Below are 17145 nucleotides of genomic sequence, written 5' to 3'. Positions count from 1 at the left end.
GCCGAGCGAGCTGCTCGGGCCAGTGGGCCCCTGGAATAAGGGCTCCACCCACGGAAACCTTAGTATGCTGTTTCAATAAATGTTTATTCCCCCTCCTCCAGTTCCACAAGGTTAGGACGCGCTTAAAACCCAGTGGTGCCTGCAATGATCAGTTGAAGTGCGTTCACTTCGTCGTCGCGTTTCTGAGGAGGTGGCCAATACTGCAGTGAAGGTGGACATTGCCCTGCGCGCCGAAACGCCATCTCCCCTGATGCGAGCTTGGCAGCATGAACCATTGAGTTTTCTAATATACACTAGAGCGAACTCTGGCGTTAGTGTCTATGGCAGCGGCAACGCACGGTGCTTGACCGAGTATGGGAATGATGGGTAGTAAACGAATTTGTCTAATCATCGTACTTCTGGTTCCGTGTGTGTTCGTGTGGCATGGAGCTGTTTTCTCACGAAACGAATATCACCAAATTCTTGTGCTTCACCACCTTATCTGTTTAGGCTTACCACTTCAATTCGGGTCACGAAATTCATAAGAATTAATTTTTTCTTTCAAAACGAAACCAAAACCAGCAACAAACGAAGCCGCAAGTGCGATTCACCGCCCGAAAGTATGAAGACTAGGTAAATCTGTGTACTGTCCACCATTTTCATGGTCGCTGAATGATTGCAGCGCCAGAATTTTCTCTAGTTAATTTTAGGAAACTCTATGGCATGAACTACGTAAACACTTGCAGAGTTTGATTGCCGCCTCGTCTCTGGCGACAGCTGCATGGCGTTGTAGACACAACCCTTTCGCACACCCCGAGGTGCTACGCTGTGTGAAGCAATCGGATTTGGGCAGTCACAATCACCTGCCTATATGACCACGCAGACACCACCTGCACAGCCGCTTCCTACGCGTGATGAATCTCTCTCTCTTTTTTTTTTTGGCGCATTTCGAAAAGATGTTCGGCCATGCGGACAAAGTGCGATATAATACCGCCTATGCTTAGAGGTTTGCCTCGCGTTCCTCAACAGGCTGCTAATTCTCTTCACGTCCCTTCATCGCCCGAAGAGGTAAAGGCAGCACTACAATCTATGAAACTGGGGACGGCCCCTGGGCTAGGTGGTTTTCCAGTTGAATTTTACTTGTCATTTTGCAATGAGCTTGGTACAGCCTTAAGCGCGGTTATCCGGCGATGTTTCGAGGATGGTGTCTTTCCATAAAGTTTTCGAGATGGCCGTGTTGTACTAATCCAAAAAGCTGACGCTTCCTCTGTTATTCGTGAAGATTGGAGACCTATCACGCTTTTTAACGTTGACTATAAGATATTCGCAACAGGGATCGTTCAACATTTGAGAGCTTTGTTGAACACCCTGGTGGGTCATCACCAGACTTCATCAATGCCTGGACGAGAAATACACAGCTTGTCTTTTACCACCCGGGATATCATAGCCTATGGACGAGAGCACGCCTGTCTCGAACCCAGGCGCCTTCAGCGGTATGCCATCGCTCCCAGAGACACCGTAATTTGTTTGCAACTGCCAAGGCGCGCCTCGCTAGCACGGAATGCAGCGGCTCTGGGAGTTTAAAATGCGAAAAAGCACCTGTTCACGCTGCGTCTGCCTATAAAATGTCATCTCGGTAACACTGCGCTGTCATCTTATGCGACAACAACCATCGCAAGAGGAAGATATTGCTGAGCACTGCCTGTGAAGTTCACAGTGCATTGCGGGAATCGTGCCGGTGCGGTGTTTTGCGATTGCGCAGATTTTCGTTCACATCAAAAAACGCCGAGCTCGTCCGCCTTAGGATATAATCGCAATCAGCAGGAAAAACTGCGAGCCCTGTGAAGTGTACGAGTAAGTAAACTTATTGTGTTTATTCAAGCGTGACTCCAGCTGTTGCACTTTACAGCATCGATTTGCGTGCAGTATGGCTGCAGTATGAGGCACAAAACTATTGCCGTACCCTTTTGCAGGCCACATGTCAATAATAGGATATACGTATTACGACTCACGCGTGGTGCAGGTACCGCGCATGTTTAGTACAACCGTAATGGCCAACTATCACGATGCGTGAACGGCGCAGAAAGCATGACTTTCAACCCAGTTGAACTGCGACATGCCTTGACATTCACTATAGGTGAATCTACATGTGCTTTCGGCCGGCGTCACCGTAGAATTTTAAAATCTTGTTCTGGCTGGCACTTCTGCACCGCGCGTGTGTTCCGATTGCCCGGCAGCACTGGCAATTGATACTCATGCGGTGCACGAGCGTAAGTTGGAACCAGATTCTAATGCTACGTTAACGCCGGCTTACACCACACACTTCCTTGTCACAGCCAAGGCACGCCCCAGTTAGACTGTCGAAAGCAACGCTTTCCGCTGTTCGTGGTTTTTTTTTCAACCGCAATAGTACGTACCTGATGAAGCTGCTTCCGTAGTCTGCAATGCTTGTGCTGCAGACATTCCGGATCATCGAGGGAAGTCTCCTCGACGTTTCACACGACATCAGCATAAACTTCCAGCACAGGAACAGCGCGAAACATGCTTACAGCCGGACTCGAGTTGTGAAGTGTCGCATTTGATTTGCAGAGCATCTGTTTACCTGGCAGTTGAAAGTGTTGCTTCGCCACGCTTGCAACAGACGGCGCCTCATGCTTTTCAACATGGCATCAAGCACTGAGCTCGCTGTGTTCTGGTGTATACTCTGTCGCGATCTGCGCGAGGTCTCCTCGTGTCTTTGGACCAAGAGAAAGCATTTGACCGACTAGAGCACACGTATATCTTTAAAGTGCTCACAGCCTTTGGTTTTCCTGGTTCTTTTGGGAAATCAATAAGACATACTTACTCTGGTATAAAAAGCACACTAGTTCTAGATGGTTGGGAAAGTGCTGCCTTTTCTATTACATGTGGGGTGCATCATGGATGCCCCTTGTCTCCTGTTCTATTTGTCTTCAGCCTTGAGCCATTTTTGTATGCTCTAGAAGCGGATTCGCATGTCCGGGGTCTTGCGCTTCCCGGCAGCAGTGCCGTCAAAGTCACAGATTTTGCTGACGACGTAACTCTGTTCCTTTCAGATGAAGATTGTCTTTCTCATAGCCTGCGTTTATTGTTTCAGTACGGTGACATTTTAGGTGCCACGCTGAATTTTTCTAAATCCCGGTATTGGTTCACCGGCCGTCCAAACTCCAGACTTAGCTCCGCATCTCTTCTTCAGCCGGCTGCACATGTTCGCATTTTAAAAATTCTATACAACCACTACGGCGTTTGTTACTCCGTTCGGTCAAACACCTTCAACAAATTAAAACAAACAATTGAGAACGCACGGGATTTTGAATTCCCGCTTCTTGTGCAGAGGTACCTTGCGCAGAGTGTGTTCTGCGGTCGCATATGGTACCTTTTCGTGAGGTAATTAAAGTGTGCTTTGTGTTTCTTCTTTTGGTCCGATGGCACTAAGTTGGTTTCTCGTGCAGCATAAGGACAGCAGCGTTCTCAGGAAAGTTTTGCTTTCCCTTCGGTGTCAATACTCTGCCGGCTACTGGCCCTGCGCTTCCTTTTGCGCCTCGTACAAGGAGAGGAATCCCCCGCGCGAACTCTGGCATATTATCTTTAGGCACTCACCTTCAGTATTTAATGCGTAATGTGCACCTTAATCGGGGCCCACAATCAGTAACACTTCCTTCGTTTTATGCAACAGCTGTCGTGTTTTTTCGTCATATCCACTCGACTTGCCCTAAGATAGATGTGTGAGACAATCCTTTCGTTGACGCAACAGCCACTTTGTTGCTCCCGTTAGTTCCTCCGCCACGCCACACCCACTCTAGTCGTGTGTCTTGGAGCACGCTGACGGCATCATTTCTACCTGGCCACCTCTGGGACTTCACGTGGCGGCTGGGGTGGGGTGTTCTTCCTACACTTGACCACCTCGAAAGGTGGAAAAATGGTTCAGCCAGCAAAATGTCCGACTTGCTCCCTACGGGAAACAATTGATATGTGGGGTTTAACGTCCTAAAACCACCATATGATTATGAGAGACGCCGTAGTGGAGGGCTCCGGAAATTTCGACCACCTGGGGTTCTTTACCGTGCACCCAAATCTGAGCACACGGGCCTACATCATTTCCGCCTCCATCGGAAATGCAGCCGCCGTAGTCGGGATTTGATCCCGCAACCTGCGGGTCAGCAGCCGAGTACCTTAGCCACTAGACCACCGCGGCGGGGCCCTACAGGAAACAAATAATCACGTTTTGAGACAATGCATTGTTGCTCGTGCTATCTGGAGAGCCGTGCATGCGGTATTTCGCGGCCTCGGAGTAAATCGCTTTGTTTCCTCTGGGCGTTGTTCTCGAGGCGGCTTCGCCTGCCTTCTCATTGTTGCTGGTGCCTATTGTCTTTGGCGCAATCGCTGTGAGGTGGTTGCAGCAGGTCGTCGCCGTCGGGCTCTCTTTCCGATTTTGGAGCGACCATACAAAGATATACTATCTGTTTTGACGGAGGAACTCTTCTTTCTCGGTGAGGAGGAATTCCTTTGCCACTGGTTCTGCCCTTTTTTGTTCGTCTGCGAGAGACGTGTAAAGCTTGTGTTGAGGCCTACGTGGTTTTGGTAGGTTAATGTTTGTTTAGTACTCGCACAAATACTTTTATTTATTTTTATTTTATTTTATTTTTATTTATTTATCACATACTGCGGACCAAGTATGGTCGATGCAGGAGAGGGCAATACAGTTCAAAATTCTTCAACATACATACACTTCCGCTGCAGTATACATTCACTGCAGAACAAAATTCATGTACATTAAAAATTCGTGAAAAACAAGGGACAAATACAGGCAAAGAAGCAGACTTAAGCGACAAGAAAAGGAAATAGTTTCATCTCGGCGTGTCGAGCATAGGGGAATCATGGGGCAGAGCATTCCAATTAGAGACAGTTCTCGGGAAAAATGAATACTTGTAAATGTTAGTGCGTGCAAATATAGGTGTAATGCTACGACTATGTTTATGACGTGAAGCCCTGGTTGTGTCCTGAGTTATGTAATCTGGTGGATGCAATCCTGATCTGGAAAAGTATAAAAGGCGGAAAAAGTTAAGCCGTGCAGTTTTCCTTCGATCGGCCAAAAGTTGGAGGTTCGCATCTTGCAACAGGGCTGACGGCGAATCGCGACATCTATACCGGTTGTATATAAATCGAGCAGCTAATCGTTGTATTTTTTCTAATTTCTGTATATTACCAGCTGTGTGGGGGTCCCACGCAATGCTGGCATATTCAAGAGAGGGACGAACTATGACTTTATAGGCTCTAAGTTTTAGTGAACTAGAAGAACGACCCAATTTATATTTTAGGAAGCCTAATTTTCTCCTGGCAGCAGAACATATACCATCAATATGTGCTGTCCAGCTAAGCTTCGATGTAATCGTTACGCCCAAGTACTTGAATTCTTCTACTTGCCTGATAGCGTATCCACCTACATTATAAGTAAACTCCAGTTTTCGGATTTTGTTACTCAGACATAAATATGCAGTTTTCTCAAAATTAATTACCATTTCCCACTTTTTACACCATTCTTTTATGTAGTTTAAGTTCTCACACAAGTCACGCTGGTCAGAGATAAAATTTATGGTATTAAAAATTAAGCAATCGTCTGCAAATAACTTAACAGACACGCCAGGTCGGATGGCTTGAACTAAATCGTTATTACAAATATTAAATAGTATTGGCCTGAGAACTGACCCTTGCGGGACTCCAGATAACACCCCCAAATAACCAGAGGTGAAACCGTTTATATCTACGTACTGTTTTCTGTTCGTTAAGTATGCTATGACCCAGTTAATTATTTCCGAAGGAATGCCAATACCCTTCATTTGATCTATTAGCTTGATATGCGGGATCTTGTCAAAGGCCTTGGAAAAGTCCATAAAGATGACATCAACCTGTCCAGACTTGTCCAGAACTTTGGAGAACTCGTCAACAGTTGCTAATAATTGTGTGGTGGTAGATAATCCCCGTCGGAAGCCATGTTGCGTGCTGTGAATTACATTATTTTGTTCAAGAAAAGTATTTAAATATTTCGCTATAATATGTTCAAGTAATTTGCAACAAATACAGGTAAGGGAGATTGGTCGATAATTGCTGACTAATAATCTGTTACCTTTCTTAAATACCGGAATTACACGTGCTAGCAGCCAATCGTCGGGCACTGTACTAGTTTTAATCGAAACATCAAATATTAATACTAGGAATCTAGCTATAATTTCAGCATACCTCTTTAGAAAAATAGCTGGGATGCCGTCACGGCCGGTCGATTTTTTTACGTCTAGCCACAATAATAGTTCTGTCACCCCTTCCAAGGATATATTTATTAGGCTTGAAGGACCTGGCACCGTCATAATACTCAAGTTTTGTGGTCTTGAGAAAACGCTCTGAAAGTAGGAATACCTTGTAAATACTACGTAAATGCCTAACACATGGATCTTTACGTTTAATTTGTGTGTTCTTCGTTTAACGTGTAATGTACATATGTAAACATATCTTTTTGTAACAAATTTTGGTGTATCCGTGTATGTTGTGTTTCGTGTGCATATGGAAACACAAGACTTTTGTCACAATTTTCGGTGTGTGTGTTGATGTTGTGTCCCATCGTGATGTTCTGTTGGATTGTACTTGGTGTTCACTGTTCTTGAGAATACATTTCTCTAAAAACAAAATCTAGCTCGATCTCCTGAACGCTTCGTTCATCTAAGCTGATGACAAAACTGAACCCTGTAGTACCTGCCGGGGAATGGGAACGTTTTGGTTAGACCGGGAAGTTCGTGAAATCTGGCTTTGATCAATAGAGTCCGAACTATGTTGAAATAGCCCTTTACGTAATATTAGCAATGAAAACCAAGCATCGCTATCTGTGAGCGCAGATGGGCCACTTCCTGTACGCTGCACGCGGCTTCGACCTTCTGGGGAAGATTGACGCCAACCCGGAATACTGGGAAGGCAAGAGGGGAGCCTGCGTAGGAACATTCCAAAGGGTGATTGCCGGCAAGGATGAGCCGTGAGTATTATAGATAGTAGTACTACCATAATAGAATCGAAGGTTGCCCTTGAAATAGTAGAAAGAGGCGGCAGCATACACCAACGTGTACAAATGCACCGGGGTCTGGGAAAGAGGGGTTCTAAGGCAATAAAAACAATGTAGAAGGAATAAGTTTTTATTCAGGAAGAGCAAGTGTACCTTTTTCTTGAAACTGGCACAAAAGATCTGAAGTATGCTCATACGAACGGATAATAGGCCAAACATACGAGAACGCATGCTATGCGTAGTTGCCGGATTCAGCTATGCGCATACTTGATGCAACACCTTGGAAGTCCATTGTATGAACGATAAAGATGTCAAAGCATTCAAACAGTATCTTTGGTTGAATAAAAAATAGAGAGTGCGTTAAGAATAAGCTTTCGCATACTTTCATCCTCCGTTAGCTGTGATCACAACGGCACAATGTGATTCACGACATAAAATATAGATGAAATAGTCTCCACTAATTAAATCGACTGACATTAAAGTGATTGTGCAAGCTTGAAAGCATACATATCAAAACCTCGATTCTTTTTTTCAAAACACAGAGAATGCCTACGGGAGATCGTGGAGATGCTGAAGTCCGAGAGCCACTCGCAGGCCGAGTCCATCAGCAAAGTGATACGCGGTTGGTGCAAGGAAAAGAAGATTGCGCTCTCTTGATTGCCGAGTATGCCAGCGTACGCATCAACGAATAAACGCATTTGTTCAGTCATGGTGTGCATTCATAGTAGACACGCAGCGCTGGCTTTGCACTGCGTGGCCCCATCGCTGCCGCTCCTGCGGCACTTATCTCTAAGCAGTCAGTGCACGCAACCAGCTAGAAAAAACATGTAAAACTATGAAGCCATGTAAAGTGTTGGAGGGCCCCTTTGATGATTACTGTTTTGTGTACACCCTCAACCAAGGGTGCATCCAAAATAATGGACTTATTGTATCGCTGCTTCAACAAGTTCTTCGAAGCAACCTACTTCTTCCTTCGAAGTTTAGCGGCATCGAGTGCATGTATCACCTTTCCTGATTTTCTAGAACATATACTCTTTGTGGTGTAAACAAAACTTTGGTCGTAATTGCACGCTGGGTCGCAGTAGAGACGACATCGCTATACGCAGCACCAATTGTAATCATAGGCAGCATTACTCGTAATTCCGTAATTACTATTTATGCGTTAAATAGGCTTCACAAGCATAGCCTGAAACAGCATGGGGATTTCTCCATAGGTGCACCTTTGTGATACCCGTTAGGTGAACTGGCACGAAATCAGATTGGTGTTGCGACGACGCAATGGACAACGCAGACTTCACCTATTTAATAATAGTGTGACGGGTCGAGGTATAGGCCTATAGGATAGCGTCCACCGAGAATCGGCAGCCGAAAAAGATGTCTGAGTTGCCTCTCGCGCAAGCGCCTAACGCACAGGCGTCTTCTTCATATTCGCTAAGTGCCACGCTTGCTGCTGTCGATGATGCACCGTAACATCACTCCCCTGTGGCGGAAGCGGCGTCACAGCGCTTAGTACGGCGGCGACGAACGAGCAGGGTGATACGGTTTGAGTCTGGAAACGTGTACAACGTCCGTCTGGAGTAAGGGGGTCGAAGAGGCGTTGTTTAGGGGTGCGATCTCGTAGCTCACGTCACTGAGTTGTCGTAACACTTTGTAGGGGCCATGGTAGTGTGGTAGTAGCTTCTCTGATAAGCCGACTTGGCGTTTTGGTGTCCAGAGAAGTACCAGAGGCCCTGGCGGAAAGTGCAAGCTTTGGTGGCGACTGTCATAACGGTCTTTATGGTGCTCTTGCGACAAGTGCAGCCGATCACGGGCAAGTTGACGGGCTGCATGGGCTCAAGAAACGACATCACTGGCGTACTCAGTAGACAAGGGGGCAGCCGAAGGAAGGAGCGTGTCAAATGGTAATGCTGGATGTCGGCCAAATAGCAAATAAAACGGCGAATAACTAGCTGTGTCGTGCCGTGAAGAATTCTACGCGAACATGACAAAGGGGTGTGCTTTGTCCCAGTCACGGTGATCTGGCGAAACGTACATTGACAGCATCTGCGTCAGCGTTCGGTTCAGACGCTTGGTCAATCCATTTGTCTGTGGATGATAAGCGGTGGTAAGCTTGTGCTCAGTGGAGCAGGCGCGGAGAATGTCATCTACAACACGTGAAAGGAAGTACCTTCCTCGATCAGTAAGCCGCTGCCGCGGAGCTCCATGACGAAGAATGACTTCATACAAGACAAAGTCAGCGACGTTAGTGGAACAGCTTGTCGGCAGTGCTTTAGTGATGGCAAAGCGTGTGACGTAGTCTGTGGCGACTGCAACTCATTTATTTCCGGAGGTGGACGTAGGAAACGGGCCCAACAGGTCAAGGCCAACAAGGTAGAATGGTTCCGTCGGTATGTCAATGGGCTGTAGGAGGCCAAACGGTAGCACAGAGGGGCGCTTGCGGCGTTGGCAGCGGTCGCAAGCAGTGACGTAGCGAACCACAGAACGATACAGTCCGGGCCAGAAAAAGCGACGTCGCACACAATTGTAGGCACGAGAGACGCCTAGGGGACCGGCTATAGGTACGTCATGTAGTTGTTCGAGAACGCTGGTACGCAAATGATGGGGAAGCACGAGTAGTAATTCCGGGCCATCGGCGTTGAAGATGCGACGGTACAAAATGTTGTCGTGCAGTTCGAACAGGCGAACGGAAGGGTCTGTTGGAGCAGAGGTCAGACGCTCGATGATAGAGAGTAACGACGGGTCACGTCGTTGTTCGGTGGAGATATCACGCAAAGCGTGGATGGAGAGAGCGCAGGGGTCTGAATCAAGGTCTGTCAAGTCGGGCGTTTCAACCGGATACCGTGACAAACAGTCTGCGTCTGTGTGCAGGCATCCCGACTTGTAGTGGACCACGAACGAGTATTCTTGCAGACGGAGCGCCCAGCAATCGAGACGTCCAGATGGGTCCTTTAGCGATGACAGCCAGCAAAGAGCATGATGGTCCGTAACAACGGAAAAAGTTTGGCCATACAGGTAAGGCCTGAATTTCGCCACGGCCCACATCACTGAGGCATTCACGCTCAGTGATGGAGAACTTCCGTTCGGCAGGTGAAAGAAGACTTGCGTAAGCAATCACGCGGTCCTTCCCGTACTGTCGTGTGCCAAGGACTGCTCCAATTCCATGGCCAGTGGCATCGGTTCGAAGCTCTGTAGGTGATGCAGGGTTGAAATGGGCCAGTATTGGTGGCGTAGTCAGCAGATGGATAAGAGCTGAAAAGGCGTCCGCTTGCTCTATACCCCATGCGAAGGGAACGTCCTTCTTTAAGAGATCAGCAAGCTGTCGAGTGATGTCGGCGAAGTTGCGGACAAATCGACAAAAATAGGAACGTAGCCCTACAAAACTTCGGACGTCCTTGGTTGAGCGTGGTTCAGCAAATTCTTGTACTGCTCGCACCTTGACACCAGCAGCACTGACAAGGTGGCCGAGTATGGTGATTTGGCGAAGTCCGAATTGGCATTTTGCAGAATTGAGCTGGAGAGTAGCTCTTCGAAAAACATCCAGAACGGCTGACAGACGTGTTATATGGCTGTTAAAGGTAGGTGAAAAGACGATGACATCGTCCAAATAACATAAGCAGATGGACCACTTATATCCTCGGAGTAGGGAGTCCATCATGCGCTCGAAAGTTGCCGGCGCATTACACAGTCCAAACGGAATGACTTTGAACTGGTAGAGGCTGCCGGGCGTAACGAAAGCGGATTTTTCACGATCCAATGGGTCGACAGAAATTTGACAATAGCCGGACCGAAGGTCGATAGACGAAAAGTGTCACCATGGAGGCAATCGAGGGCGTCATCAATCCGAGGCAAAGGGTAGACATCTTTGTGGGTCCCTTTGTTTAAATGGCGATAGTCCACGCAAAAGCGCCAGCTGCCATTCCTCTCAACGAGCACGACTGGGGCGGCCCAGGGGCTGGATGATGGTTTTATTACGTCTTTAGTAATCATTTTGTCCACTTCATTCTGAATTAGTTGGTGTTCCTTGTGAGATACGCGATATGAACGCTGCCGTATAGGACTGGCATCAACAGTGTTGATCCGGTGAGTCACTGCAATTGTTTGGCTGAGAGGGCGGTGGTCAAAGTCGAAAATGTCTCTATATGATGTTAGAAGACTACGGAGGCTAGCAGCTTGCACTGCAATGAGGTCGGGAGCAATCATCTTGTTAATGTCATCGGCAGGCAGAGTGTGATTGCGGCCAAGACAGGGGGATGTAGTATTGGTGGCCAAATCAGTGACGTTGCAGCTGTCAAGTGAAGATAGGGTGGCCAAAGACATGTCTTGCAGAATAACTTGAGTCAAGAGACTCACGTTGAGTAGTGGTATAACCACTTTATTATTAGCGACGGCGACAGCAGTGTGAGCAAGGGCGACGTCTCGGGCCATCAGTACGTCGACTATAGGAGTGACGATGTAGTCACCGTCGGGCACATGACGTGAGCACGACAAAGTGACATATGCAGCAGCTTGCAGAGGCAAGCGAACGCGGTGACGAGAGCATAAACGGGGAGAATAGTCAGCTGGAAAATCGGCAAGCTGCGACAGCTCAAGCTGAAGAGCACCAGTGGCACAATCAATAAGCGCAGAATGACGTGACAGGAAGTCCAAACCAAGTATTAGGTCATGAGGACACATTTCAATGACGGCAAACTGAACTAATGTAGGATGACCGGCAATGAACACACGGGCCATGCACATCCCTTGAACGTTATTGGTACCTCATAAGCGACACGAAGTGTGCGGGAAGCGGCAGGCGTGAGCACTTAATGTACGCGTCGGCGAAGGTTCGCGCTCATTACATAAATGTGCGCTCCAGTATCTATAAGGGCAGAAATAGCCACACCATCAACGTAAATGTCTAACAAACTTTGTCTCATCGGAAGCGTCAAGAGAGGATTTGTGGAGGCAGTCGAAAATGCAGCGTCACCTCCGGGCACTGCACCGTTTATTTTCCGGGTAGGCAGAAGCGGGGTTGAATGGGGATGAAGGCCTGCGAGTCTGCGGTGAGCGAGACGACTGGCGACGCCCTGAAGGCGAACGCGACTGACGGCCATGCGGTGACGGAGATCGGCTGTTGAACCTTCTGTAGTTTATGGCGGAGAAGGCTGCCCGGCAGATGCGAAGCGGATGCTGTCCTGTCGGTAGTGAGGTTGAGATGAAATCCGAGGTGGCGAGGACCAGCGGTAATTGCAGTAACGGACGACATGAGCGATACGGTGGCAATGAAAACGAATTGGTCGATTGTCGACGGTTCTCCACGCAGCAGGGTCGCGAGATCGGGCCGTAAACTGCTGCTCGTGATAGGACGAGGGTGGACGCCATGGAGCTCACTGCGGGCTGGGCAAAGCGCACACCGAGGGAATACCTATGCTGGCGAGTTCTTGGCGGACGATGGCTTGAACCACGTTAGCAGTGAGTGGGGTCGTGTCACTTGCAGCGGTGTGAGCCGGAGCAGAGGCAATGACTTCAAGTTCGCGCCGTACAATTCGGGTCACCTGATCCGATGAATCTAGAGGTGGTGGCTGTATTCTTGCACGGTCTTCGCAAGATGATGTTGCAGCCGTATTCGGAAGGCTGGTAAACACGCTGTTAATCCGCCGGCTCTTCGCTTGCTCACAACGGCGACATTCTTTTATGATTGCGTCCACTGCAGAAAAGTTTTTGCAGATGAGGAGGTTGAATGCGTCATCCGCAATCCCCTTAAGAATATGTCCGACCTCGTAAGCCTCCGGCATCTCGGCATTGGCTTTGCGACACAACGATAACACATCTTCTATATAGGAGACGTAAGACTCGGTCGAGGTCTGCGCCCGAGACGTGAGCATTTTGTTCGCGGCCATTATTTGAATCGGCTTTCCGAACAGGTCCAACATTTTCTCCCTGCACACTGCCCAACTCCCAAGTTTTGTTTCATGGTTCTCATACCCCGATTTGGCGGTTCCCCTAAGATAGATTAATAGGTTCACCAGCGTAAAAGTCGGGCCCCATCGGTATCGAGTACTCACACGTTCGTACTCAGCCAGCCAATCTTCAACGTCAACTTCATCTGGATCGCCGGAGCCGCTGAACGTGCCAGGATCCCGCGGGGGTTCGAGCACGAGTTTGTGGTCGCAGAAGAAGATGTAGTTACCGCATCATCTCCAGCCACAGGAACACCGGGGGCAGATGCAGACGCCGTATTTTCCGTCGTAGTTGCAGATTTACTCCTCAAACGACGGCCGCTGCGAAGTTCCGTTGCGAGGCGGTTACCCAGCACGTCCACCAAATGTGACGGGGCGAGGTGTAGGCTTATAGGATAGCGTCCACCGAGAATCGGCAGCCGAACAAGATGTCTGAGTTGCCTCTCGCGCAAGCGCCTAACACACAGGCGTCTTCTTCATCTTCGCAAAGTGCCACGCTTGCTCCTTTCGATGATGCATCGTAACAATAGAAATAGCAATAGGCATCTTTAATTCGTCAACGACCTTGCTGAACTGATAGTTAATGCTTGCAAACTCCCGTTTTTACAGGATACCACGACGGAAACGACCAAAGACTGCACCGTCTGACTAACATGATCACTTAGATGAAAATTTGGAAACGATGTACTGCATTATTTTGCGTGATATTTGATTTTTAATTACAGGAAAATACATGTTTGATTCTTCCCTCACATATGTGCCATTCAGACGGAAATATGTGTGTGGTGCCCTCTCTCACGTGACGTCAGTTGAGAGAGTGGGGAGCTGTTCCTTGCGTGCGCATACTACATAGAGGCTGCTTGACGTCGGCGGACAGTCCGTCCTGCTCGAGTTAACAAAAAAAAAAGAGCGTTCAAGTTGATCAAACAATTTTCACTGAATGTTCAAGCCAAATGCTGCGCGAAATCGAGTCGAGGTGCTGTCAGGAGCACGTTCAGTATCGGTCTCGTCTGCTGGCCATCAATGTGTAAATGGGCACGCATAGCAAAAATTTATTTTTCTGCCTGATAACGCACTCAAGATGACTTGCCGGCCGATTTTCAATCGTTTGCAATGCAGTGTTTGAACTTCGGCTTCCGTGTTTGCGCCGTAGCTCGACGCATTTTTACAGTATTCTACGCGTGTTGCGTCGATTGAGCTTCGTTGTTCAGACTTTTAAAAGAGCAGTGACACCTACTTTACGCATATCGCGTTTTTTTGCGTAAACGCGTACTTTTATATCCCCTAGGAACAATTAGGTACTAATAGTAAAACAGAGGAACAAACTAATATGTGTTTTATCGATTAGTGCGACCAGCAGACCAGCATCAAACCCAATTCAAAACGGCTGCAAAGCCCGCCAATTTTCAGAGATGCCATTGCTGCCAAGCGGTCACCTCTCGACCGTCCCATCCCATTATAATCACGTGGCCATACGAAATGGTGACGTGATCTTCAGTTGACATTTTGTCTGCTCGGCGCGCCTGCGCCACCCCCCTTGTCGTCGCTGCCGTTGTCAGTGTCTACAACCAACGCTGGAAACACCGTGGGATATGGACTCGCTGTCATTCGCGGCATGACGAATCATTGGCGATTCAATCCTATCCTAAAGAGTGATTCTGAAATCGATGCCGGGCCGAGCAGCGACGAGGCAGCTAAAGTCGCACGCCTCGGCCACGCTGGCTGGTAAGACACACGAACGCTGCGTGCGTGTTACTTGTTTGCCATGATTCTAGCTTCAAATGATCACATTCATGCTCAAGACTCTACAAAAATCAACTGAAGCGGGACAATGAAAATGCTGGATTCATACGAACGCGCTGAGTGAAGCAAGTGCCACAAAACTAGTCGTCAATGCTGCTCGCTCATCGTCACTCGAGTCCTGAGGCGTGGCCTAGGAGTTTGCTGTACACGTCAAAATACCGTCCGTGTCTCATGGCCGGGAACGCGCGGATGACCATTGGACGCTTTTCACGCTCGAAATAGAATAACTGTTACGTAACGAGCGCGATTCATGCTTCGCTAAAATAACTCGTGCGTACCAAGCAATCGAATGAACGCCACATGTCTACTTTGAAATTCGGTGTCACTGCTCCTTTAAGAGTATGACGAAAAACGTGTGATGTCATATAAATAAACAAAGTGATCACTACAAAACAACAACCATTTATTAGACCAAGTTTTCAGCAGATGGTGCGTAAGTGTCGTTTGTACTTACCAAAAAAAAAACAAGACAATAAGAAGTTTGGGAGCATGAGAAAAAAATGGATGCGTGATGGTGCTATGAAATTGTGAGAGGTTGTCTGGCGCACCTTTACGCAACGCATTTAAACCCTTACGCTGACGAATCGTCATTTTTCTGACTCGTTCATGGTCCTCTCAAAGTAGGCTGAACAGAATTAGTCTAATCATACCAACGTAGACAAATTCAAAACCTTCTCACCTGAAAAGCGTATTTAACGCATTTGTTCAAATTGAACTCAATGGTCAACTACTCACACAGCATGATGCAATCATGATGGTCCGAAGTAATATATTATCTTGTAGCGTTGCAAAAGGATTGAAATTTCGTCCGTGAAAATAGAGGGTGGGAGAAAGAGCACGATTTTTACTCTTCCCCATTTTCTTACATTCTTAAAAATATCGTGTAAAAAGTGTGTCTTTTTGTGCCACAACAATAATCGTCATCAGGCTTGCGTGCGCTTCCTTTCTTGAAAACTTGGTGCTGGCCACTTTCCTATTGAGAATGCAATGTAACCCTGATAATTGGCATGTCGATCGTGACCGCAATGTACCGGGCTTGGCGCGATAGCGCAAGGATGCAATGCAATATAGATGACGATTATTGTTGTGGGACAAAAAGACACCATTTTTACTCGCTCTTTTTTTAGAGTGTACCTTAAACGAAGCTGAGCTATCAGCGTCAAATGAAATAGGAAGAGTGGAGTGTGTGGCCCAAGCATCTGATACGGTGCGGTGCTCCAGTCATTAGAGAGTTTTAGTACTGCGGAATGGTGCTACGTACGCATCACGCAAGCGCCTTGCGTTACGTGGCGTCGTTTGCCACTAATCGGCTTTTAGTACGCCGTAGTACCCGCGTACGTAACGAGCGTGAAGCGTGTTGCGCCATCTGGTAGATCAAAATAGAAGCACGTGTTGTTGACAGCCAATGTGAGCCAATTCAAGTGTTATAGCCAGATTGTGGCCATATTTTAAGCCACAGAGCCGGTCGGTGCTTGCCTTCGATGCCGCCATTTTGCAAAACGAAGTCTCGGGCTGTCGCGAACTTGTTCGAGAGCGGCGCGATTACCTCATACGTACGCACGCACGCATCTCATGCGTGCGTACGTAGCGGCTGCGTACGTAACGCGATACGTGCGCGTTGCGGTCTGCGCATGCGCACTGCGCCGAACGTGGCGTCCTTACGTACGCAACGCCGCCACGTACGCAGCGTACGCAGTACTAAAACTCTCTATTACCTTTGACAGGTGCGCCCATCGGGTTAGGCAGCACCGAGCGACCGATATCATGAATGTGGTGGTCGAGTGGCACACCGCATGAGCGGATCTATCTTTAATCACGAGGGTGGAAACTGCGCCACGCGCTCCACTATACTCATGTTTCGTTTGACGCCGATAGTGCGCGTAGCAAGTCTTATTGCACAGTGGGAATTTGCCCGATTCACGCCAGTTGTGCGCAATAATCCACGTGTCAGTGAACTTACACATTTTAATTCGCCGGCAAGCGCTTTGTGTGCATAGGTCCACACGTATACCTTTCTCCCCTATGCGGAACCTTCCCTTTCTGTGCTTAAGGCAAATAGCATTGCAAGCGCGAATATAAGCCATCTTAAAACTATATTGTTGTTTGACTGATACGAGGGGTTTAACGTCCCAAAACCACCATATGATTATGAGAGACGCCGTAGTGGAGGGCTCCGGAAATTTCGAACACCTGAGGTTCTTTGAAGTGCACACAAATCTGAGCACACGGGCCTACAGCATTTCCACCTCCATCGGAAATGCAGCCGCTGCAGCCGGGATTCGATCCCGCAACCTGCGTGTCAACAGTCGAGTACCTACCTTAGCCACTAGACCACCGCGGTGGGGCATATATATTGTTGTT

General features: G+C 48.0%; 1 protein-coding gene across 1 annotated transcript in view; it reads left to right on the top strand.

Annotated features, from left to right (window-relative positions):
- Ttc26 (tetratricopeptide repeat domain 26) overlaps positions 1–7751 on the top strand; it is a 64535-nt gene extending 56784 nt beyond the window's left edge. Inside the window, exons 15-16 of the mRNA XM_075869443.1 lie at positions 6882–7015; positions 7585–7751. Of these exons, the coding sequence (XP_075725558.1) occupies positions 6882–7015; positions 7585–7699 (249 nt within the window). The 3' untranslated portion in view covers positions 7700–7751. The remainder of the gene's footprint in view (positions 1–6881; positions 7016–7584) is intronic.
- Positions 7752–17145: the final 9394 nt, after the last annotated feature.

The sequence above is a fragment of the Rhipicephalus microplus genome, chromosome 7, assembly GCF_043290135.1.
Source record: "Rhipicephalus microplus isolate Deutch F79 chromosome 7, USDA_Rmic, whole genome shotgun sequence".
Classification (NCBI taxonomy): domain Eukaryota; kingdom Metazoa; phylum Arthropoda; class Arachnida; order Ixodida; family Ixodidae; genus Rhipicephalus; species Rhipicephalus microplus.
The sequence above is the reverse complement of the archived record's forward strand: the minus strand, read 5'-3'. Positions and strand labels throughout refer to the sequence as shown.